Consider the following 24,823-nt stretch of genomic DNA (forward strand, 5'->3'; position numbering starts at 1 on the left):
CCCTCTCTTCTTGGCCCTTTTTCTCACTTGAGAATCCTTTACCTACTAAGTGTTAGCTAAGTGAAGGGTACCTCCTACTGGACCAAGGGAGAGGGGATAAAAAAATGCCTTAGAGAAGTTTTACACAGTAAGTTGCTATTCCGTGTTTCTTCCCCGCCTTAGGAGGACATCCCCCTACCCTTCCTGCTGACCAAACTGTAGCCATATCTGGAAAAAAAAAAAACCAAAACAGAACTTTATTATAAGGAAAATACACAGCAGAACAGAGCTGGAAGGTGGTGTAGGTGGAAGATCTGGAAAAACTTAATCACCAAACTGCTCAAACATGGCTTCCTGCTGTGAGGGAGAGTGATTTGGCCTTTATCTTTCCCACCTTTCCCGTTTCAAAAAAATCTGCTTTTAGCAGGGCTGGGCCCAGGGAGCCCCATTTTCTAATCTGTTTTCTTCCTGGGAGTTTGGGAAAGGTTAATAGTTCTCAGGCTTTCAAGATACAGAAGACAACATGGAGAACGAAAGGATGTTACAGCCCTTTGGTCCAGTGTTACCCCCAGTCCCATCCCTCAGTATTTGTTGATGCCAAAGAGACGAACCCCATGGAACTGGGGTAACTTAGGCAGCAATACGCTGAGCAATGAGGCTGTGTTGATGAAGAAGTGAGCAGCATCATACTTGGTGTAGAAGCTGGCCAGGAGGTAGCTGGGGAGAGAAAAAATGGGTTAAGTGAAGTTGGCCTTCCCTGTCCATATTTATGACTTTGCAGTGGCCTTCTCTTCTATTTTAAATGACCAGTTTTATTGCATACAGTCCTAGAATATCTGAAAACATTCCAGTTAAATTAACAGTATTTACTTTGCGGTTGGGGAGATAATCAGCAACTTTAGCTGGAGATTTATGAGCTAGTGTTTTTTAATTGTTAATGACGTGGCAAATGACAGCTGAAGTCTATATGACTGTTACCGTCCCTCTGCTTCCATTCCTCACAGTTTTCATAGATTTATATTAGTTCTGCTTTATTTATTCACTTCCTTTGGAAGTGTAAAACCATTTGGTTTTACTTGGTGTTTTCTCAGTCCTTTCTCCATTCCTCTACCACCAGGCAGCAAAGAATTCTTGATTACTATCTTCTACTTTTTATTGCTCTCCCTAGATTTAGACCATACCATAATATCTTCAAAGGGTCTACGTGAATAGTCTGCTTTTTAAAAGCTTCTCTGTCGGAGTTTCTCCTTGACACTTGGAGCATTTCCCGTATCTCCCCTTGGACTCACAGTACGATAGGAGAGATGCTGAGGAATTTGCGGGAAGAGGTAAATTGGAGCCCGTAGTCCATCTGTTCCCAGTGTGTCAGTAGCCGAGCCTTTCCTTGGTCAGGGGTCTCAAAGGGTGTCCCTTTCACCGTATGTAGGAAGACATACATAGCCTGGGAGGAAGGAAGGGGGCAGTGTGAAGAGGCAGAAAGTAGTTTTTCAGCCCAAGAATTATGCTGAGATTCCCAAAAGGAAGACATAAATCCCCAAATAATTGGCGATTTTGTTTTTGGTTGGGAAAGGCCTGGGATGGGTATAAGAGTGTGGTTTAGTGCTCACCAAGTTATGGATGACGTTGGTCAGGGTCCAGACAACAGGAATGCTGAAGAAGGGGATGCTGAGTAGAACCACATGCAGCAGTCCTACCAAGACGATGTAGGCCAGCCAGATGCCCCGGCTATTCATCACTCGAGTGTTGGGGTTTACTTCGCTGTGTGCCACCCCCACATTCATCCTACCGCCGTCGGGGATCAGGCAGGAGTCCAACTCAATTTCCTCTCAACGTGTCTTTGAATGTGTTCCCCCCAAGTTGTCTCCTGAATAGCCTAAATCCCCTGAACTCTACTGGGAATAAAAGAACTTCCCCATTGTGCACAAAGGAAGAACTGAAGATTTAGTGAAAAAAACTTAAAAGGCAAGACGAGTCCTCTCTACTCTTAGAGATATTAATGGTAATCTTTACTCTGATCCTTACACTTCAACTGTAACCTGAAGCGGTAAGCCTAAGGTTGGGGCAGAGACTTCCGGCAGCAGGGGAAACAAGGAACCACTAAATAAGGGATGAGGGGACACAACTACTTCTAATCCCCACCTCTTCCTTTGGGGCTTGCCCGTCCTGTCTCTCATTCCCTTGGCATGTAAGCAGGCCGCATCCCAATCCCTTTCTCAAGCGAAAGGCGCTGCCAAGTAATTTACCCAATGGCTTTTGGATTGAGCTAGGAAGGGACCTGAGCTCAGCATCTCGAGAGACGGAGCCCTACCGGGGGCGGCTCTGATCGTCTGAATTTGGCCCTTCAAAATCGTGCTTGTTGATGCCTAGTTGGGAAGAAGCTCTTGCTCGCCCGACTTTACCTAAAATTCCCTAAACCCTGGTGTTGAACCCGCCCCATGCTCCTCCCAGCTTCCCTCTCTCGTTTGTCGTTCATCGGCTATCCTCAGGGCTCTCCTCAAAGCTCCTCGGTATTTAACTTGCCGACGCTCTAGCTCCCCCCAACCCCCACCTTTCAGCTTCCCATCACTTTTCCTCCGCCCCATTTCCAGTCTCCCGGCAGCACCTACCTGCTGGCTTCAGAAGCCGGACCGACTCGAGGCACGGCGTTCGCTTCCACACCTGTGGTCTCCAGGAAGCAGCCGCCCTCGCCCAACCGCGCTCTCCCTATTCGTGGAACAGAATCAGCGCTGCCGCCACCCATTGGTTGGCAGTTTGCAATGGGGACGCGCAATTGGTCGCCATTTCCGCCGTTCGGGAAGTTCAGGACCCGCCCCTCTCCCTGTCCCACCTTTTGAGAGAGGTGGGGAAAGCAGCTTGGAGGAGTGAAAACGACGTCAGCTATTGACTAATGGGAAGAGTTGATAGTGTGAGGTGGGAGTAAGAGTGACGGCGATTGGTCGGCCGCGGTTATCTGCGCCTAGGCGGGAGCTCCTGGAAGCGGAGGCAGCGGGTGGGGGCCTAGTGGACTGGAGGGGTAACAAGATGGCGGCGGAGACGGTGGAGCTCCATAAGCTGAAGGTACCGTGAGGCGGGGAAAGGCTGAGTTAGTTTTTTCTGGGGACTGAATTCTGCCGGGTGTCTTGCGCCTTTTACTGCATGTTCATCTTGCAGGCTTTTCCACTTCGTTTTTTGGCTCCCGCCGTAGTTCTTTTCTTTTGTGCCTCCCTTCTTCCCCACTACGCCTTCCCTGATTTCCCATTTCTCCGTACGGTTTTACAGTATCTTTGTTATTTCCGCTCTTTCTTCATCGTTGTATCATCCGTCACATCCCCACCGGGTGTACAAGTGCTTTCAACCTGTTATACTCCCTTCTCGTTTCTCGTCAGAGCTGCATTACGTCAGTGGTCCCCTCCTCTTTGCCCCATGCTGGAGCCAGGACCCCTTTTTCTTTCCTGGATCGATGCTTTCCATTCTGTTTTCCAAAGCTGGGATTCCCGTTAACAAATGATGGCAGCTTTGTGTATTTCTGTCTATCCACGTTTCAAACAGGATCCAGAGAATGCTTCCACTCCTTTCATTTAGGTGGGGTTACGCCCTCGGAGCTAACTTTGAAACCTGAGGAGAGGCCTCAGAAGCTAGGCCTCTCCTTAGAAGCCAGGGATTTCGGAGACCTTAACGGTTAGTAAAGCACAGATACCTCAGATTTAAAAGTTTTCCGTATTCTCTCGGGCGGTTCTCGGCCCGCCAGCCTTACCGCCTACCCTTACCACTAGAAAGACAACTCACTCGTGGCTGTAGTATTTTGGAAGAGCAGTTCCGAGGTTAGGTTTATCTCTTCCCATTTCCTATCGCGGTTGGACCCTGCATCTCTTGGTGCCACCACTGGGTGACACTCTCAATCACGGGGCGGTTTTAAGTTCTATCTTCTGGGAATCTTGGTAGCTTCCTCACGTTGAGATTATTAATTTCCTAGAAGAAAAGAGTAGTTTATTTTAAGGTAAATTAAGAGAATATCTTGATTAGTTGTCCATTTGTCATTTCACGAGTAGTTTTCCCATCAGGTGATTTGGTTATGATTTGGTCACATCATCCTGGGAACCTTGGACAAACCAGGCTGATTGAGCCAAAGCTAAAAACTGATCCTTTAAAGCTTGATGAGCTTAAAAAAAGGCGTAAAGAGAATGAGGGTAGGGAGGACACATGCAGGTTGACACCGGTTAGCCTTTCTGTGAAATCTGATTTCTCACCCATGGATTCTGAACTGTTGTAGTAGGTTTTTGTGTATCCTGGAGTTACTGTTAAGTTGGTAGCCCTGAAATCTGTAGATTATATCAGTGGTCTCCTAATGTGACAAGTAAAAAAACTTGAAACAAAAAATTGAAACCAAAAAACCTTTGTTATATGTCTACTTAAATAATGTTCTGCCATACTGTTACGTATGTTATAAAACATATAAAAAAAGAAATTTTTAAAAAAGATGTTATTCATTCATTTATTTATTTGACAGAGAGAGAGTGTGAGCAGGAAAGGAGCAGAGGGTGAGGGACAAGCAGGCTCCTAGCCAAGCCCAGGGCCCGAGCCTGGGCTCATTCTTATAACCCTGAAATCATGACCTGAGCCAAAATCAGGAGTCAGACACTTAACCACCTGAGCCACCCAGGCACCCTGAAAAGAAAGTTTTGAGTGAATGAGATAAAAAGGAAATATGAATAGAAGATTTAGTATTTTCTTTTTATTCCACTTTTGAAATCCCTAAGTCACTAGTCTTGTGACTTGCCTTTATGGATGTTGTGTTGGTTTATGGGGTGATTGTTTCCATAAAATCTGTATTTGTCAGGTCTGTATTAAATTTGATTTTGATAGGAATGTCCTCTGACATGATTTCAGGTATTACAGTCTGAGAGAATATGAGGCCCTCCTGACAGCCTGAAAAGTAGTCACTGGTTTGTTTGTTTGTTTGTTTTTTTTAAAGGATTTATTTGTTTTTAGAGAGAGGGAGGGAGAAAGCATGAGCAGGGGGAGGGGCAGAGGGAGTGGGAGATGGAGAGAGTCTTAAGCAGACTCCTGGCCCAGCAGGGAGCTGGACACAGGGCTCAATCTCATGACCCTGTGATCAGGACCTGAGCCAGAATCAAGAGTCAGATACTTACCCAACTGTGCCACCCAGGTGCCCCTGAAAAGGATTCACTCTTTTAATCACATTTGCTTGTCTTTGCTTTTTCTCTAGAGCACTTCTTAACCTTTTGGAGGTCACAGATACCTTTGAAACTCTGATGAAAGGTATGAACCCTCTCCCCAGAAAAAGGCATGTACATATACTTTGCATGCGATTTGAGGGGCTTCATAAAGCTATGCTGTAGCCCTGAGGAGTCCGTGGACCTCTGGTTAAGAACCTATGCCTTTAATTCTGACTTCCAGGACTGTTAATGTTTGGTTCCACTGTTGATTTTGATGGAGTGATCCTGACTTTTGGGTTGACTAGAGTTTTATCTCTTTTTTAAAAACTCTACAGTTTTATAAAGAGAATTTGGGGCTTCAGGATAGAGTCTCAGATGAAAGGAACAAGCATTGAAGTAGAAGGGAAAAATATTAATTGATATGTAAGTCCACATCAACAGCAAATTTCTGAAGATTTTGTAGAAATGCAGTCATTCTGATGCAGTTGGAGAGAGAGACTGAATGTGGGTGAAAATGTCTTGAACTGTAGTGGTACCAGATTTCCAGTCAACGGTGAATAAAGGGACTACTGCAGAGGAGAGAACCACAAGGATGTTTAGTGTCAGAGTATTGCGAACAGCAAGACATTTGTAATATTGAAGTATAAAGTACATTTATGTTGGTGGTTGAAGATAGTTTGGAAAGGAAAGTAGGTGGACTGTGTGACCATAAAGGTAGACTGGAATGGTATTGAAAAGGGCCTTTTAACTTGTGTAAGGTGTTTGGTTTTTATCATGTAGGCAGAAGGTAAGGAACCTTTGAAAATTTGAAAGGAAGAGCTGATGTGATCAGTTTGTGTTCTTTTGGCAATATGGAGGATGAGGTCTGGAGAGCAAGAGATTTTACCAGTTAGATTCTTACTATAGTAGTCACTCTGCTGCTTAAAACCTTTTTTTTTTTTTTTTAAGATTTTATTTATTTGACAGAGATAGAGACAGCCAGCGAGAGAGGGAACACAAGCAGGGGGAGTGGGAGAGGAAGAAGCAGGCCCATAGCAGAAGAGCCTGATGTGGGGCTCGATCCCAGAACACCGGGATCACGCCCTGAGCCGAAGGCAGACGCTTAACCGCTGTGCCACCCAGGCGCCCCTGCTTAAAACCTTTTAATTATACCCCTGCCAATCTCCTCAGCTTAGTTTCTCACACTCCCAAACACAGTGGCTTTATTTCATTTCATTCCTCAGAATAGCTGTGTTCATTAATTACTAACACTTACTTAGCATTTACTCTGTGACAAGGTCTGGTCAAAGCTATTTACATACATTAACTGATTTAATTCTCATAATAACCCTGTAAGTTAAATGCCTCTATTATCCCCATTTTAAAATGAGAAAAATGGAAGCTCAGAGAGATTGAGTAACTTGCCCTAGGTTGCAGAGCTAATAATAAGTGGTGACTCAAATCCAGATAGTCTGTCTCCAAAGTTATGTTCTTAGTCACTGCACTACTGTCTTTCTTAACCTCAGAACCCAGAACTGTTACACATGCTTTTGGCTGCAGTGCTTCTGCCACCTCCATCCGCCATACCTTTGTCTAATTAAGTACTAATTCCCTTCAGATATCAGCCAAACATCATTTACCCAAGGAACCCTTAGGTAGGATAATTTCTCCATATCCACCCACATGATCAGACCACTTTTTTTTTTTTTTAATGATTTTTTTATTATATTATGTTAGTCACCATACAGTACATCCCCGGTTTCTGATGTAAGGCTCGATGATTCATTAGTTGTGTATAACACCCAGTGCACCATGCAATACGTGCCCTCCTTATTACCCATCACCGGTCTATCCCATTCCCCCACCCCCCTCCCCTCTGAAGTCCTCAGTTTGTTTCTCATAGTCCATAGTCTCTCATGTTTCATTCCCCCTTCTGATTACCCCCCCTTTCTTTATCCCTCTCTTCCCCTACCGATCATCCTAGTTCTTATGTTCCATAGATGAGAGAAATCATATGATAGTTGTCTTTCTCTGCTTGACTTATTTCACTTAGCATAATCTCCTCCAGTGCTGTCCATGTTGTAGCAAATGTTGAGAACTCGTTCTTTCTGATAGCTGAGTAATATTCCATCGTATATATGGACCACAACTTCTTAATCCAGTCATCTGTTGAAGGGCATCTCGGCTCCTTCCACAATTTAGCTATTGTGGACATTGCTGCTATGAACATTGGGGTGCATATGGCCCTTCTCTTCACTACGTCTGTATCTTTGGGGTAAATACCCAGTAGTGCAATGGCTGGGTCATAGGGTAGCTCAATTTTTAACTTTTTAAGGGACCTCCACACTGTTTTCCAGAGTGGCTGTACCAACTTGCATTCCCAGCAACAATGTAGGAGGGATCCCCTTTCTCCACATCCTCTCCAACAATTGTTGTTTCTTGCCTTGTCTATTTTTGCCATTCTAACTGGCGTAAGGTGGTATCTCAGTGTGGTTTTGATTTGAATTTCCTTGATGGCTAATGATTTTGAACATTTTTTCATGTGTCTGTTAGCCATTTGTATGTCTTCATTGGAAAAGTGGATCAGACCACTTTTTAAATACTTTCACAGGACCCTGTACTTTTTTATATTAAACATTATATGATTATTGGTTGCCTTGTTTTCTTACTAGATTGTAAACTTCACGTGAGCAAGAACTCTTTCTCTTTTCTTCATGATTATTTTCTTGTATCTAGGATAATGCTTGATGGAGTGGGTGCTCAATCACTGCCAAGTGAATAAACTTAGTAAGACCTGAAATAAAGTAGTGGGTGTTAGAATGAGAATGAATTTGAAAGAAATGTGGGATATAAAATTGTAAGTATTTATAGATGAGTTAGATGTGGGAGGAATGAAAGATGAAGCCAAGGTTCGAGTAGTCTAGGTTGAGAGGAGAAGAAGCCAGTTTTGTGCAGAGAGATGATAAGTTCAGTTTTGGGCTTAAGTGTCTGAGATTTGCACTTGGAGATGTCTTATAGTCAGGTGGAAACGTGGGTCTCCTTTTCAAGAGCTGAGAGCTGATAGTAAAGGTTTGGGACTTATTCAGGAAATATTTATGGAGTGCCTACCACATGCCAGCTACCATAGGTTCTGGGCATAAAGCAATGAACAAGGCAGACAAAATTCTTGCTGTCATGGAGTTTATATCTTACTGGGGGAAGACTCAATAAATAAGAAAAATTTATATTATGTTCCATAGTGATAAGATCTGTAGAGAAAAATAGGAAAGATTTAGGTAGTAGTACAGTGGGACTGTGGGTATTGAAATTTTAAATAGGTGACTGGGGAAGGCCTTAATCGAGAAGGTGATGTTAAAGCAGAGACTCGGAGGGAAAGGAATGAGTCTTTTATTTATTTATTTATTTATTTTAAGATTTTATCTATTTATTTGACAGAGAGAGAGAGTGCACAAGCAGGGGGAATGGGAGAGGGGGAAGCAGTCTCCCTGCTGAGCAGGGAGCCCAATGTGGGGCTTGATCCCAGGACCCTGGGATCATGACCTGAGCCGAAGGCAGAGGCTTAACCAGCTGAGCCACGCAGGCGCCCCTAGGAGTGAGTCTTGTGCAGAGTGTTGTAAGACGACCGTTTGGTGATCATTGGAACTCTGGCTTTTACCCTCTTACCCTATCTCGGAAACCAATGGAGGGGTTTTGAATAGAGGAATGACATGTTCTGACTTTAATTATTTATATTTTTTCCTGACTTAAATTTTTAAAAGTTCGCTCTGGATACTTTGTGGAGAATAAACTATAATGAAGTGCAAGGACTAAGAGTTACAGTAATCTGTTTGAAAGACCAGAAGGAATTAGATTCTGGATATACAGTAGTTTCCCGCACCCCATTCATGGGGGTATGTTCCAAGACCTCCTAGTGATTGCCTGAAACCTGGGGTACTGAATCCTTACTTATAGTATATTTTTCTCTATAAATATATGTATATATATTATATATGTATATATAATAAAGTTTAATTTATAAATTAGATGCAGTAACAGATTAAGAACAATAATCATAGAAAAATTATAATATACTGTAATAAAGATTACATGGATATGGTCTGTTTCAAAATACCTATTGTACTGTATTCACCCTTTTTGTAATATGAGATAAAATGCCTACATGATGAGACGAAGTGAGATGAATGATGTAGGTGTTGTGACATGACATTAGGTTATTATTGACCTCCTTATGAATGAGCCAAAAATCTGGGGTTAGGTACTGGGAACTGGTGGGGGCTGAGATTTCAGTGACCAAAGGCAGTGGCAGGGCCAGTAAGTGGTCAGCAGTGATGGATGCTATCCATGCTACACTACCAGTTGTACCAATCTGTCCTCTCCCAAGTCTAGATCAGCAGCCTATGCAGAAACCATCACCGTCCATTTCCCTGTCAGCTGGGAGTTTTTGTAAACCTTGGCTTTATCTAGACAGAATTTGGGGAAGGAAAGAGAAGGGAGGAACAACTTTGTTAGAACGTTGAACTTTGAATTGCCTGAATATTTACTGAAAAGTGTTAACTTAAACCAGGGAGGAAAAAGGAATGGAAGCTTCTGAGGAAGATTAAGGTTACAAGAAATAAAGAAGTTGTATTGCTTTGTAAATAACCAGTACCTTCTAAACACACACCCACAGATGATATATTTAAAATGTTTGATGATGTCCATTTGTTGGGGTTATGTAAGACTTTTATTTTCCTCTGTACTTTTCAGAGTTTTCAAACTATTCTGCAGTAAACATAATACTTCTATAACAAACCAACAAAACTTTTTTTAAAGATTTCATTTATTGGGGCGCCTGGGTGGCTCAGTCGTTAAACGTCTGCCTTTGGCTCGGGTCGTGATCCAGCGTCCTGGAATCGAGCCCTGCATCAGGCTCCCTGCTCAGTGGGAAGCCTGCTTCTCCCTCTCCCACTCCCCCTCCTTGCGTTCCCTTTGTCGCTGTGTCTCTCTCTGTCAAAGAAATAAAATCTTAAAAAAAAAAAAAGATTTTATTTATTTATTTGAATGAGTGAGAGAGAAAGACTGCTCACAAGCCAGTGAGCATGCATGTGCACGCAGGGGGAGGAGCAGAGAGGGAGGAAGAAAGAATCTCAAGCAGACCCCGTGATCCCATGACCCGAGATCGTGACCTGAGCCCAAACCAAGAGCGGAGCACTCAACCGACTGAGCCACTCAGGTGCCCCAAACCAATGAAACTTTTTAAAGTGTAACAAAAATCAAAAGCCTTGTTCTCCAGGAAGCAGAAAGAAAATGAAGAAATAAAGTACCAATGTGGGAAAGATTCGGATTCTTAAGAAATGAACCTTAGAGATCACTTAGAGTCTAGATTCTAGATTAATGGTATTCAGCACTGGTCTGAAGGCCAGTGCTGGGTCATGAACTGTTACTGGTTAGCGATAAGTTTAAAAAAAAAAAAATTTTTTTTTTTTTTGAGTAAGCTTTTAGAAGCTTTTATAGCAGTTTATCATCAGTGCTACATCCAAGTGTGATTGTTTTCTCATAATTGGTTTTTATTGTTTTTTTACAAACGTATCAGTCCATCTGGCTGGAATATTATAAAAAGCTGGCAGCTCCATCAGTCTGCCTAATTAAAAATATATTGATCTGTGAAATTTGGAAATCTGAGAAGCATTGATTCTGTCTAATCTTGTCTAATCCTTCACCCAATGTCTAACACTTATGGAGTGCTTACTAGCTCCAAGCACTATTGTAAATGCCTTACAAATATTTACTGATTAAATCATCCTAATAACCGTATGGTATAGGTACTGTTGCCTTATCCCTATTTCATAGGCAACTGAGGCACAGAGATGTTAAGTTAATCATCCAAGGTTACACAGCTGTTAGTCGTAAAGCTAAAATTTGAACCCAGGTGACTTTAGAAGAGGCCATGTTATGCTTTTAATGGGTAATTTACCTACTATGTTTCTCAGTAAAGGGTGCTGTTGGTTTGTTGAGTAAGATAGTTCTCCACACAGTATCCCTGCTTGCCTGACCTTCTCACTGAGTGCTCCACCTGCCCAGTCATTGTACTGGGAGGGAAGCTCCCCTCTCCATTTTCAAATTCTCCCTTGGTTGAAAGCCTTCCAGTGATGCCTAGCATATTCCCTTGATTGTTAAGTTCTTTCTTCTATAGGGATCTGCTTTCTGACTTCTCCTGGTTGATCTTAGATCTATACTTCAAAGCCAGTGAAGTCTCCTTTCAGTGCCCATCTATTTGTGCACTGATCTGCATATAGGATTTCTGGAGCCTTCCTTTTCCTGCTTGTTCTCCTTTGATCAGCATGTCATTATGGTTCTTAAAATAAGAATCAGATAAAGAATCATTTAATGTAGATTCTGTTTTTCAGTTACCATAACCTAGAATTACTTTGTTAGCAAATCATACTGTTAACCCTCTTTCTACTTGTAATCGTCTAAAATCCTGAGGTCTTTATTCTTTGAGTTACTGTTGAGTCAGATCTTGCTCATCTGGTTTTTGAACAATTTAAGTTTTGAATATAAATGTAATACTTTATAGGGATACCTAGTCCTTCCAAACTGACTCTTCTTTTTGGCTCATTGTTCTCTCTGAAGAGCTCCGCTTCTTTTTTTTTTTTTTTTTTTTTTTTTTAAGATTTTTATTTATTTATTTGACAGAGATAGAGACAGCCAGCGAGAGAGGGAACACAAGCAGGGGAAGTGGGAGAGGAAGAAGCAGGCTCATAGCGGAGGAGCCTGACGTGGGGCTCGATCCCATAACGCCGGGATCACGCCCTGAGCCGAAGGCAGACGGTTAACTGCTGTGCCACCCAGGCGCCCCAAGAGCTCCGCTTCTTGCCCTCCCTGCCCCTTACTTCTGTCAGTAATCCGTCAAGTCTTCCTTCCTCCTCCTTTTGTCTGCAGAGTCGATAAGCATACCCTGTTATATGTTTAGTCAAGTTACTGATTTAAAACTCTTCCACAGAACTTGATAGCTTGCCATTAGATATTTTTTCCATTTTGATGTAGATCCTTTAATTGATTCATTGTGGACATTAAACTAGCTAACGCGTCTACCTAATTCTTCAGTGGTGAGGCTTATATGCACGTGAGTAATAAATTGCAGTAAAGGATCTGGGATAATAGATAGTAAGAAGAATCTTCTTTATAGATAATTGGGTTTTCTAGAGATTCATTTTTTCTATGTGTTAGCTGGTACAGTAATGGGGGGCAGGCACCCCCCCCCAGAAATACCTGGGGATTTGTAACAATAAATAGTTGCATGAATAGGTAAGAATTCTATTAAAGTAGGACATTTATTCTTCACCATCTGTTAGAAAAGTCTTCTTGCATATTGAATATCATTAGAGAGAAGTGGGCCAACTTTGTGAATCTGGAGGCTTGGTGGGTTTAAGAGCAATAGTTTGGGTTTGAACTTTTCTTTTTTTCTTGTGAGAACTTTTTATTTTATTTTATTTTTTAAATCAACCAGGTTCATTCTGTTAACTAAGGAAAAGCTTTATTCTTTTTCCTCAGCTTGCTGAACTAAAGCAGGAATGTCTTGCTCGTGGTTTGGAGACCAAGGGAATAAAACAAGATCTCATCAACAGGCTCCAGGCATATCTTGAAGAGCATGGTGAGTGTTTTATAGAGGCAGAGGGATGTGAGTGAAGGGATTAATTTTTCGGCTCTGCCAGTGTGGAAGATTTCTCCTTTTCCTTTAGGTTGTTGGTGATGTAAGCTCTTAATTAACTCTGTCAAGAAAACTCTTGATCATCCAAAACAGTGGTTATAAAGCAAAGAAATACACCCCTCCCCCCTTTTTTTAAGATCTTAAATTTTATGTCAGCAAATTGTTCGAAAGGAAGTATGCTAAAACAAGTATCATTTGACTGAGAATTGGAAGATTTGGATTCTGATTCCCCTTATGCCAGAAATTTACTCAGTAACTTTGAATAATCAGTATTTACATGACTAGGTATCTCTTGATCTATGAAATGAGACAAATGTTGCCACTCTTGAAAACCTAAGGAATCTCTGGTCCCTTCTAACTCTGACATTCTATAATTCCATCTTTAAAAACAAACAAAACCAGCTTTATTTAAGGCATATTATCATCCAGGTTGTACAAGTCCCTGTTCTAATTTTTATTTATTTCCTTTTATACCCATTCCGTTTACCCCAGCTCCCTTAGGCAGCTATTCTAATGTGCTTGATATGTATTTTTTGTCTTTGTCCTTGTAAACCATCTAGTGTTGTTTGGTATACAATATTTTTATATAATTGGCAGTGAGGCCATAGCCTTACTTTACTTCTCACTTTTTTTTCTCTAAGTACCGTGTGTTTTTTTTAAGATATATTCATATTTGTGTGGCCTGTAGCTGTGTAGTCATCCAGTATATTGATTCGAATTCTGCATAGTGTTCTGTCATGTATGGAATCCACCACATTTTACTTAATTCACCTGGTGACAAACACCTATATTGCCTCCTAGACTACTTCTTTCATGTTCCTGTATAATTCTGTGTGAGTGTCTTTCTGGGATATATACCCACAAGTGAGATTGCTAATTAATATCTGTTCATAAAGGTATACTTGATATGATTAAGCACTGCCAAATTGTTTTCCAGAATTGCTCTATAAATCTACACTCTCATCATCAGTGGACGAGGGTTCTTGTATCTCCTCCACACACCTAAACTTGGCGCTGTTGTATCAAGTGGCTTAATTTTTTCTAATCTTTTGGTTCAATTTACATTCCTCTAATTATTAAAAAGTTTGAACATTTCTTGTGCTCATGGTTCTTAGGGTTTCTCCTTTGCTGTCTTTTTAGTGGGGTTCCCCTTAATTCACTTTTTAGTTTGTAGACATTTATTTTATATTTCTGGTAACTGTTCCCGGTTGGTTCTAGACACGAATACCTTCTTCATCATTTGTTTCTTTTTCGGTGGTGTCCTTAGTTTTGGAAAATCTGTAATTCTTCATATATTACTTTTGCTTCAGGGGTGTTTGGGGGTTTTTGTTTGTTTGTTTGTTTTAGAAATCCTTCCCCACCACTAAATCTCAAGGATACTCTCCCACGTTACTTTTTATTAATGTTATAGTTTGACCTCATTACAGTTTTTCAGTCTATCTGGAGTTCAACTTTATAGTAATGTTAGGTAGAGAATACAGTTTTATCATCTCCATGTGAAGCAGATTTTATGAACATCAGTTCTGCCTTCCATTATTGAATTTTATTTTGGGAAAGCACAATGATTATAATTTTAGCCTAAGTACAGTGATCAAGATGGTTTTTTAGCAGGGCTTGACCTGAATATTTTAATATTCTTTAGCTGAAGAGGAGGCAAATGAAGAAGATGTACTGGGAGATGAAACAGAGGTGAGTTGGAGAGAGTAAGGTTAGTCACTGGCCTGGCAACGTGCCGCTACCTTGGCCACATTGCTTAATGTCAATCATTAGAGGGCTTAAATGCTAACTTGTTAGGGGAACATAGAGGGGGAATGAAGGTTCTGAAAAACTGGTTCATTTTTGAGTTCTCATATTCTTTTATTGATGGGTATTTACTGTTCATTTATATTAACTATTGTTTCATTTGGTTTTAGGAAGAAGAACCAAAGCCCATAGAACTGCCTGTCAAAGAGGAAGAACCCCCTGAGAAAACTGTTGATGTGTAACTATCCCGATTTTTATGATCTGAGTACAGGGCAGATAGTTCTGGGTTTTGGAGGGTTTAGTCTTTCACTCTGTTTACCTCTTACATATTCCATTGGCTTTTTCATTTCTCGTTAGATCATACATTTTCAGAAGAGTCTACTTCATTTCAAGTATTTGGTTCCGGTGAAGCAAGGTAGTTTGTCTCTGCATTATGTAATAGATAATTAGGACCAGGAGACTTCAAGCCCAGATAGAGTTTAGTTCTAGCCTTTGTTGTAGCACCGTAATAGATGATTCTTCTTCTGTATAGAGAATCATCTAGATTTCTCTAAGAGAATCATCTAGATTCTCTGTGTATAAGGAATTTTGTCAGGGAGGAGGGTGCTGAGCAGAGATGATGTCTCTTAGGTAACACTATCTTCTCTCTTTTTTGATTTACAGTGGAGGGAGGGGGGAACGAAGTACTAGAGTGGAAAGTGGACCTTGATTTATTTAAACTATCCCACAAGGTTGATCATAAACAAAAACAAAAGGTTGATCATAACATCATTTTTGGGGGCTCTCAAGTCTAGCACATTAGTAACAGTTGAATCCTTTTAACATTTTTGTTCCTCATAGCTGTATTTATGTGTTACAAAAGACAATATATGTGCTAGTGAAAAGTCAAGCACTGCATAGAGGAGTATATAAATTGAAAATTATGTACCCCTTGTCTCCACCCCTCATCTGACTTCCCAGAGGTTTTTCAATATATTCTTTTAGAATGATACATGGGGAGTTTGTGTATATACAGATACATATACACACTAGGCATATTATGGGTTTCTTGATTTTTCTCAGATCTTTTTGTGTCCTACAGTAATGTTTTTATTTTAATGTTTGTTATATAAAGATGGGATTCTAAGTGTTTTACATGTATTCTCGTTAATCCTCACATCAACCATATGAAATGGGGTAATTATTTTTGTAAGTGGTAGGTCTCTTTTTTTAGCTTGTTATTATGGGAAATTGCAAGTATATACACAAGTTACAAGAAAAGTATAGTAGACCCCTATATACCTACCACCCAGATTTAGTAGTTAACATCTTAGAACCTTATTCTTTCTAGCACCTAATAGTACTCCATTCTATGGATGAACAGTAATTTCACCAGTCTCTTGTTGATGGACATTTAAATAATTCATAATAGCAAAAAATGCAGTGCTGCATGTCCTTGTGCAACTATTTTTATACTTATGCAAGTATGTCAGTATGATAAATTCCCTGCAGTGATTTGCTGCATCACAGAGGATGTACATTTAATGTTTCATTAGATTTTATCTAATAATACTGCTGTTTTTTAGGAAGGGGAGGGAAGGGTAAAGGGGGAGATAGAATCTTAAGCAGCCTCCACACGCAGTGCAGAGCCTGATGCAGCCTGGAACCAAGCTGTTCCTTTGATCGCTTTTGATCTCACAACTCTGAGATCATGACCTGAGCTGAAATCAAATTAAGAGTTGGACGCTTAACTGACCGAGCCATGTAGGTGCCCCTAATGATACTGTTTTTTAAAGCCATCTAGTTATCTTCCATCATAGGAGGTTTATGTTTAGATATAGTGCCTTAAAGAAATGGCTTAGGAACACCTTTAAAGTAGTGATGTTTTGGGGACCTCTGGAGCAAGAAGGAAGACGAGGCAAATACGGTGATAATTGGCTTGTGTGGGTTAACAATGAAGTTTGAAAAATTTGTAGATGTTCATTATCATTAGAATATGTAAAATGTGTAATTCTCATATAAGAGCACTTAAATTTTATTAATGAATTTTTTTTTTTAAGATTTTATTTATTTATTTGACAGAGAGACAGCGAGAGAGGGAACACAAGCAGAGGGAGTGGGAGAGGGAGAAGCAGGCTTCCCGCTGAGCAGGAAGCCTTATGCAGGGCTCGATCCCAGGGCCCTGGGATCATGACCTGAGCAGAAGGCAGAGGCTTAACGACTGAGCCACCCAGGCACCCCATATTAATGAATTTCTAAACAAGGAAATTGAAAACGTGTGAGTTGGGAGGGTGATTTTGCTCTTTAGAGTAATAGTAGTGGTTAGACTACAGTATGTTCAGAAAGGTTCTGGGTCCCTATAGGTTGGAGAATGTATCATATGTGACTATGGGTAGGAGAGAAATTTCTCAGCAAAGAGAATAAATTTCCCATGAGTTCCAGAATGTGCTGTGTATTTATTGCTTGAGCGTAATTGTGCCTGAGGGAGCTGGAACACAGAAAGAAGCGTCCTTTCTGGGATTCCCTTTCTGCCATGAGGTATACTACAGTGATTATGCTTCAGGATGGGGATGTGAAGAAAGTCATTAGCTTGGGGTTGGTGGAGAACACTGTTGTCTTAATGGCATTGGACTTCAAGTAAAACATTAAACTTCAGTGTCCCTTTCTGTCTGAACAAGACAGAGAGAGGGTTGGAGAAGTATGGATGACCAGGAAATGAGAATTCAGGAATTTCTTTGAGAACATTCAAGGCTAGGGGCGCCTGGTTGGCTCAGTGGTTAAGCGTCTGCCTTCAGCTCAGGTCATAATTCCAGGGTCCTGGAATCAAGCCCTGCATCAGGCTCCCTCAGCGGGAAGCTAGCTTCTCCCTCTCCCACTCCCCCTGCTTGTGTTCCCTCTCTCGCTGTCTCTGTCAAACAAAAATCTTAAATAAAGAAATATATATATATATATATATATATATATATATATTTTTTTTTTTTTTTTTTTAAGGCTAATTTAGGTACTTCAAACATTCAAAAGGAGATCCCCTTCATCTTTGACTTGAGGTTCTCCAGAAATATGCTACTGTTTCTCGTTTGGTCCCTCCCACACCCCTACCCCTAACCAGGGCAGTTAAATACTGTAGGATGTAGTTATGGTCAGCAGGGGGCACCCATTGCTTATCTGTCAGTCCAGGGACCTCCAACAAAAGGATGGAGAGAGTAAGTTCCTGTTCCCAGAATTGCTTCCTCTGAAAATGCCATTAAACCATTACTACCTTTCAGGGCATCAAATGGGAAAAGTGTCCGGGATATTGGAACAAAGGCTGCCTATGTCTCTAAATGAGGGACCTTAATGAGACTGGTTATGACCCACAGTTTTATGGGAGTTGTTTGGTGGAAGGTTAATGCCCTTCCATTTATCCTGGGTACTTCCGAACTTTGTCTCCCGCCCCGATGGTCCCCCTCTTTTGTTTTCTCTTAAACCTTTTGACTAGTAACTTAACCATGTTTTCCTAATTCAAACTCCCTTTAGCCTTTTTTTTTCCCACTCCCTTTGGCATTTTTATTTGTCTCACTTTGACTGTTCCAGCTGGAGCTACAGTCCCCGTGGGAGAAATAAGGGATTTGTAAAAGAAGGAAACCAGAGCTTATAGAGCACTCGTTAATTGTTGTTGTGATGAAAATCGAGAGCTGCCATTTAAATGAGGGTTGGAGGAATAGTCATTAGTCCAGAAGTAAATGTAAGGTTCCTGAAAGTAAAAGAAATGGTTTCTGGTGTCCTTTGAGTGTATCCTTCCAGCCCAATATATTTAACCAGCCTTCTTTCCTGATTACTTTTTTTATAGTTTAGCAAAGTAGGTTAGTCTACTATTGGAACTCTTATCAGTAGATGGTAGTTCAAGGAACTGAAGTTCTAATGGGCTTCATATTTTTTTGGATTAAGGGGTAATAGAGAGATATGGGACAGAGGACATGATTCAGGTGCATTCTTATACAGTCTAAAGTTTTGGGTTAGAATATCAAGTTTTCTGCTTTTAAAAAAATTTCTTTCTTCTTTTCCAGGGCAGCAGAGAAGAAAGTGGTAAAAATTACATCTGAGATACCACAGACTGAGGTAGGTATTCTGTTCCCTAGTAGAAGAGCAGTCTCTCTCTGTTTCTTACCTTTTATTCTACCGTATAATCACTAAAAAATTGACTTACAGGCAGAAAGTAAGTATTGACAGATTTTGGTATTGATATATTTTTCTACCACCTTCATTTGGGAAAATATTTGGACTGGCATAGTCACCTTTGAAGCTGTAGTCTTTCTGTATATAGTCCTTGGGCCTTGGTGGTAACTCTCTTTAAGATGTTTACAAACTAGATTATAGTTTGGGAGGATAGTACCTTGGAAGAGATGAAAAGTAATAAGGGAAGATGTCACTACTTGATAGCTGGTAAGACTGAAAGTTGTCTGGATTCTGTGTCAAGATCTCTGAACGTCTTCAACTGAGATCTGTGTGGGGTTTTTTTGTACCTTTTAAGTAGTGATGACATAGGACAATGCTGCTTCATTTCTAGCTGAAAGAGTACCACTAGTGTTGGAACCAAGCTGTTCCTTTGATCCCTTTTCAAAGGTCAACCAAACACAGCTTTTGTCTTCTTGGCTTCGTGCAGAATGTAGGTTTTATTTTATTCCTTTCCTTTTGTTTTTGAGGACATGGGTGTAATAATAGTCTTTTGTGTTTGCTTTCTGGAAAGGGCTGTTGAGTTAAGCTCTGGGTGGATACAACCTGATATCCTCTAGGATTGTTGGTATTCTCGGTTTAGACCTTATGAAATATACTTCTGATGTTCTAAAGATACACATTTCTAAGCAACTTTTCTCCTTAAAGAAGGAAAATAGAAATTAATTTTTCTCTTCCCCTTCTTTTGTCTTTTTATCACCTAGAGAATGCAGAAGAGAGCTGAACGATTCAATGTACCTGTGAGCTTGGAGAGTAAGAAAGCTGCCCGGGCAGCAAGGTGAGTGTCCCAGCCTTTTGGATCTGAGACAGTGCTAGTATGAAGGTGGCGGGGTATGATCCTAGGTTTTAAATATAATTGTTGATTTTAAGTAGAATAGAGCCCTTGCTGAAAAGAAACACTTTCTTGGCTCTGTTCAGAACTTCTCTGCTGATTCGGATGTAGTAGCTGTAGACGGATTTTTATAATAGGTAAAAGTCAGGAACTGACTGTTACTCCCAGTTTTGATAAGGCTTCCTTTTAACTTATTCTCTGGTCTCTTGGTGAGAAAAAGAGTAAGCTGAACCTCTTTCATGGGGTTGTTAGAATTAGCTAATGATTGCAAGTCTTGAGATCACAAGCAAGAAGTGCCATATGTACACTTGACACGGAGACAGACAACCAGGAGTGTGAACAGCTTCCTAAAATTTAGCTTGTTTATCTTTCTACAGATTTGGAATTTCTTCAGTTCCATCAAAAGGTAAGAATACAGAGACTTCTAAAAAAAAAGTTATGTTTATATTTTAACTTCTCTGTCACAACAGATTTCATTTCTCCAAATTAAGGTAAACTTGTTAGCTTTAGAAACCTATAAGAGGTTATAACATTCACTTTTTTGCTTTAGGTAAAACCATACTTAAGCCTTCTGGGGAATTTAGAGAAGGTGCTGAAGTTATGAGAGAATAGGAGGAAGTGCCAACATTTGTTGTCCTCTTCTTGGACGTCTTTAGAGAAGTTTCTGGTACCTTGTCTATTTATTTTAGTGTCTCAAGTCAGCATGTAATTATGTACCTGCCCTGTGTCATACTGCCTAGTGTAAGTGGTGAAAGAGAAAAGAGAGTATCTTTTACCTCAACATTCTTAACTTCTAGGAATATACAAGGAAATAATGTTGGATATGCTTAAAGACCTAGTTAGCCATAAGAATTATCACAGCATTATTTTTTGTGATCAGTAACTAGAAACAAGGTAAGATACGATAGGAAATTTGTTAAATAAATGTCAACCAAAGTATAGTAGATTATGCTGTTATTAAAATGATATTGAAGAGTGTCAGAAAAATATTAAGTGAAAACAAATTATAAAATTGTATTAGTATATTTCCCTTTTGGTAATAGAAGTGCATATATGGATAGAAAAACAGGTTTGGGGGGTGCCCGACTGGCTGAGTTGATGGAGCATGCAACTCTTGATCTTGCGGTTGTGAGTTCGAGCCCCATGTGTGGTATGGAGTTTACTTGAAAATAAAAATTAAAAAAAAAGAAGGTCGGAGGGAATATGTGCTAAATTGTTAATACTCATTGTCTCTGGTTGTTGGAATTTTGAGTGATTTCTTTTTGCTTGTCTGTTTTTAAAATTTCTGCAATTAATACCTATCTTGTAATAAATTAGGAAAAAGGTTACTTTTTAAAAAACAGTCCAGTTTTAGAGACTTAAATTTTAAATGTAGTCTCTTAGTCTACTTTAGTCTTCTCAGGGATCTGTCTGAAGTGTGTTAAGAAAATGTCCTGTAAAGATCTAGCATTTTTCTCTGCTTTTTAAAAAACTAGCAGAATTCTGGCCGCTATCACTACATGTTTTCTTTATTTTTTTTCCTCAAAGATATTTATTTATTTATTTATTTATTTATTTATTTATTTATTTATTTATTTATTTATTTGAGAGAGAAGCCTGAGCTGGGGGGAAGGGCAGAGGTAGAAGGAGAAGCAGACTCCTCGCTGAGTGCAGAGCCCAATATGGGTCTCGATCCCAGAACCCTGAGATCATGACCTGAGCTGAAAGCAGATGCTTAACTGACTAAGACATCCAGGCGCCCTCACTACATGTTTTAGAAACAAGGTATTTTCTGGCTTTTAGTTCTATCAAGAGAGATGCAGTAGGATTGGTGATAATACAGCAAAACTTACTAAAGACCTTAGGTGGTGCTATTTGAGGAAAGACAAAAGTTAAAATTAATAGTCTAAAAAGGAAAGCTGATCAATAAAATAATGTATTGATAACATTTACAGTATCATTCATGTAATTCTAACATCCTTAATCTATAGAGTACCTGTTAAAAGAATAGAGTTTAGCAACATTTGAAAGGAATTTAAATGTTCTCATTTATGCGTGAGAACATAAAAACATCTAACAGTTCCTAGCACGTGGATTATGGTAAAAGTTGAATCTGTACCTGAATGTTTACAGTGGAGAGTTAGGGATTGCAAGAGTGTAATGACTTAAAATTCTGGAAAAAAATTTTTGAAGATTTTATTTATTTGAGAGTACAAGCAGGGGGAGCAGCAGAGGGAGAGGGAGAAGCATACTCCCCACTGAACAGGGATCCTGCCGCGGGGCTCAATCCCAGGACCCTGGGATCATGGCCTGAGCTGGAAGCAGCCGCTTAATCTACTGAGCCACCCAGGCGCCCCTGAAAAGTTTTAAGTGAAGAAGTATTGACTTAGATTGGGGTTGGGCTTACAGGCCAATTTACTGCTTGCTTGTTAGTGATAATTTCAGGATAGGACATTGGCTTTAAACAGCTGTAATTTTAATTTACTATGATAGTAGCTCCGCTCCTTTGTCCAGAAGTGATTTTTTTTAACAGCTTTATTGAGCCTATAACTCATATTCCATATAGTTCGTTCATTTAAAGTATATAATTCAGTGGTTTTTAAAAAATGTATTCACAGTGTTCTACAATCATCATCTCAGTCTAATTTTAGGACATATTCATCACCTCAGAAGGAAACCCTGTACCCATTAGCAGTTGTTCCCATTCCTCCCTCCACCCCCATCCAAGCAACCACTAGTTTTTTCTATGCATATAAATTTGCTTTCTATAAATGGAATTGTACAATTTGTAGTTTTTTGTGACTGGCTTCTTAGCATAATGTATTCAGGGTTTGTCCGTGTTGTAGGATACATTAGTACTTCATTTCTTTTTAATGTTGGATAATATTTCATTGTTTGGTTACACCACATTTTACCTATCTAATTCAGTAGCTGATGGACATTTGGGTTGTTTTCACTTTTTGGCTACTATAGATAATGCTGCTATGAACATTCATATACAAGTTTGGTGCAGATTGTATGGTTTCATTTCTCTTGGGTGTATACCTACGAGTGGGATTACGAGGTCATACGGTAAACTCTCTGTTTAACTTTTTGAGGAACTGCCAAATTGCTTTCCAAAGTGGCTGTACATTTTACGTTCCCACCAGCAGTGAATGCAAACATCTCTAGATGCAATGTTTGCCTTTTGTCCCCCCTCATCGTAAGATAAAGGATATTTGTCCTGTATACTTTTTCTGTGCTGTCTAATTTGATTTGAAGACTGTCAGCTTCCTTTATGATTTTTAAAAATGTTAAATAAAACTTTTATTTGCTTCTTTAGGTCTGTCATCTGATGCCAAGCCTATGGTAAGAAATCTTTTTTTATACTTTGAGAGACAAATCTTAACTCTGGTTTTAAAGTTAGAAACAGCTCCTCAAATCAGAGGAATCTCTGAGATCATACGAATTTGGTCACTGTCTTGTTTTCAATACATTGTTTTATATTCTGAATAAAATGGATTGTTTGAGTACTAAGAGGTCAGAAAAATTGCCACATCTTCCAAGTCACTATAGACATCTTCCTTCCTATCATTCCTCTTGAAAAAATGAGTAGGTTTTGTTAGCTAGAGGACAGTCCATATAATTCTTCATTTTATGTTACTGTAGTTTTAGGCCTTGTCTAAGGGCTCTGAAAAATGTCTAATTCTTAGTTACCACAAGCAAATCTGTGGAAGCAACTTATGAGCTCTGTTGGTAGATATTGGTATTTTTTTTTTTTTAAGATTTTATTTATTCATTTGACAGAGAGCCAGCCAGTGAGAGAGGGAACACAAGCAGGGGGAGTGGGAGAGGAAGAAGCAGGCTCCCAGCGGAGGAGCCTGATGTGGGGCTCGATCCCAGAACTCTGGGATCACGCCCTGAGCCGAAGGCAGACGCTTAACAACTGAGCGACCCAGGCGCCCCGATATTGGTATTTTTTAACACTAAATCATAGACTAAAGACTCGTAGAATAAGATGCCTTCCAGACCATTGTGACTAGATGGCATGTTCAGAAAATGGAAACAGAGGCTGTGGGTGAAATATGTTTGGCTTTATGAAATCCTGCTCTTGAGGTTACAGTGTGATGTGGGGAATGAAGCTGAAAGGTAGGAGTAGCAGCAGCAGTAGTAGTAACGAAAATGTCCTATACATTCTTATGATAGTAAGTCTTTTGTATATCAAGGCTTCCAAGAAAAAAGGGAGGAAGAAAATTGAGTTGGGTACTCGTGGTAAATTTGTCTTTTGAAGAAAGGAGAGCTGGGTATAGAGTTAAGAACGACTAAAGAGGCTGTGTATAGCATTTAATGATTTTGGACTGTGAATAATGGACTTGTTTGGAGGTAATTATTTGGATATTTGCTTTTTTAAGCAGTGTTTGGCCTACTTTGATCTTAAACCCCCTTTAGGCTCTTGCCACCTTTGATGAACAAAGGAGGCTGGGTTGAATCTTTTACTGCATTCCAGAAGAGGTATTTTAATAATTAGTGGCATGGATGGGTGCTGCTTAGTGTCCTGATGTGGCATATAGGGTATCTTTGATATTGTAGGCTTGTTTGAACTCTTAGCTTTGGACTGTAATTTCTGCCTTTTGTATTTTCTGTTTTAATTTTTTTTAAATACGGGTTTTTCCTCCTGTGTTTTTTAGGTTAACCTGGATAAACTAAAGGAAAGAGCTCAAAGATTCGGTTTGAATGTCTCTTCAATCTCCAGAAAGGTAAAGTACTGTTTTTGCCACCTTAGAGCAGCTTGGGGGCTACATAGGCTGAAAATGACTGTCCTGAGAATATAGCTAGCTGTTCATATTCAGCACTTCATTTCATGAAGTCCTTTGACTATCACCTCCTCTCGCTGACTGTTGATTACGTTATAGGGATTCTTTCACATAGCGCATCTTTTTTTTCCCCTGCAGATTTTTTTCATAGCTTCCACCCAAGCTATTAGAACATGGTCTGTATTTCTCTTGGTTAAGATGTTGTAATCAGTGATGTTAAAAACTTACTACATCTACTTAAACTTCTAATGTAGTCTTTTTAAAATTTTTAAAAGACTTTATTTATTAGAGAGAGAGAGGGCGCGTGCAAGCATGAGCAGGGGGAGGGGCAGAGGGAAAGGGAGAAGCAGACTCCCTGCCGATGCAGGGCTCAATCCCATGACCCTAGAATCATGACCCGAGCTGAAGACAGATGCTCAACGGACTGAGCCACCCTGGCGCCCCTCTAATTATAGCCTTAATGGAAACAGGAGAAGAAAAT

The 24,823-nt window shown here is 40.1% G+C and overlaps 2 protein-coding genes across 2 annotated transcripts in view; one reads left to right on the forward strand and one right to left on the reverse strand.

Annotated features, from left to right (window-relative positions):
- Positions 1–208: 208 nt before the first annotated feature.
- ORMDL2 (ORMDL sphingolipid biosynthesis regulator 2) lies at positions 209–2,743 on the reverse strand. The gene is made up of 4 exons (XM_045789934.2): positions 2,586–2,743; positions 1,587–1,761; positions 1,269–1,420; positions 209–696 (listed from the first exon to the last, which is right to left on the reverse strand). Exons 1-4 carry the CDS (start codon positions 2,717–2,719, stop codon positions 561–563), a joined length of 597 nt encoding a protein of 198 aa, XP_045645890.1. The 5' UTR covers positions 2,720–2,743; the 3' UTR covers positions 209–560.
- An 87-nt stretch (positions 2,744–2,830) lies between these two features.
- SARNP (SAP domain containing ribonucleoprotein) overlaps positions 2,831–24,823 on the forward strand; it is a 46,666-nt gene continuing 24,673 nt past the window's right edge. Inside the window, exons 1-9 of the mRNA XM_045789933.2 lie at positions 2,831–3,036; positions 12,648–12,747; positions 14,447–14,493; positions 14,718–14,785; positions 18,573–18,624; positions 19,443–19,516; positions 19,948–19,976; positions 22,872–22,897; positions 24,217–24,285. Coding sequence (XP_045645889.1) covers positions 3,001–3,036; positions 12,648–12,747; positions 14,447–14,493; positions 14,718–14,785; positions 18,573–18,624; positions 19,443–19,516; positions 19,948–19,976; positions 22,872–22,897; positions 24,217–24,285 — 501 coding nt within the window. The 5' untranslated portion in view covers positions 2,831–3,000. The remainder of the gene's footprint in view (positions 3,037–12,647; positions 12,748–14,446; positions 14,494–14,717; positions 14,786–18,572; positions 18,625–19,442; positions 19,517–19,947; positions 19,977–22,871; positions 22,898–24,216; positions 24,286–24,823) is intronic.

This window comes from Ursus americanus, chromosome 17, assembly GCF_024610735.1.
Source record: "Ursus americanus isolate L20-20 chromosome 17, mUrsAme1.1.p, whole genome shotgun sequence".
Taxonomy (NCBI): domain Eukaryota; kingdom Metazoa; phylum Chordata; class Mammalia; order Carnivora; family Ursidae; genus Ursus; species Ursus americanus.

Excerpts from the sequence above, each read along its gene's own strand:
- ORMDL2 (XM_045789934.2), bottom strand. The coding sequence starts at position 2,719 with ATGGGTGGCGGCAGCGCTGATTCTGTTCCACGAATAGGGAGAGCGCGG. Across the intron at positions 1,762-2,585 it reads CCGGCTTCTGAAGCCAGCAG|GATGAATGTGGGGGTGGCAC; the intron begins GTAGGTGCTGCC and ends CGACGGCGGTAG. Across the intron at positions 1,421-1,586 it reads CCAACGTCATCCATAACTTG|GCTATGTATGTCTTCCTACA; the intron begins GTGAGCACTAAA and ends CCTTCCTCCCAG.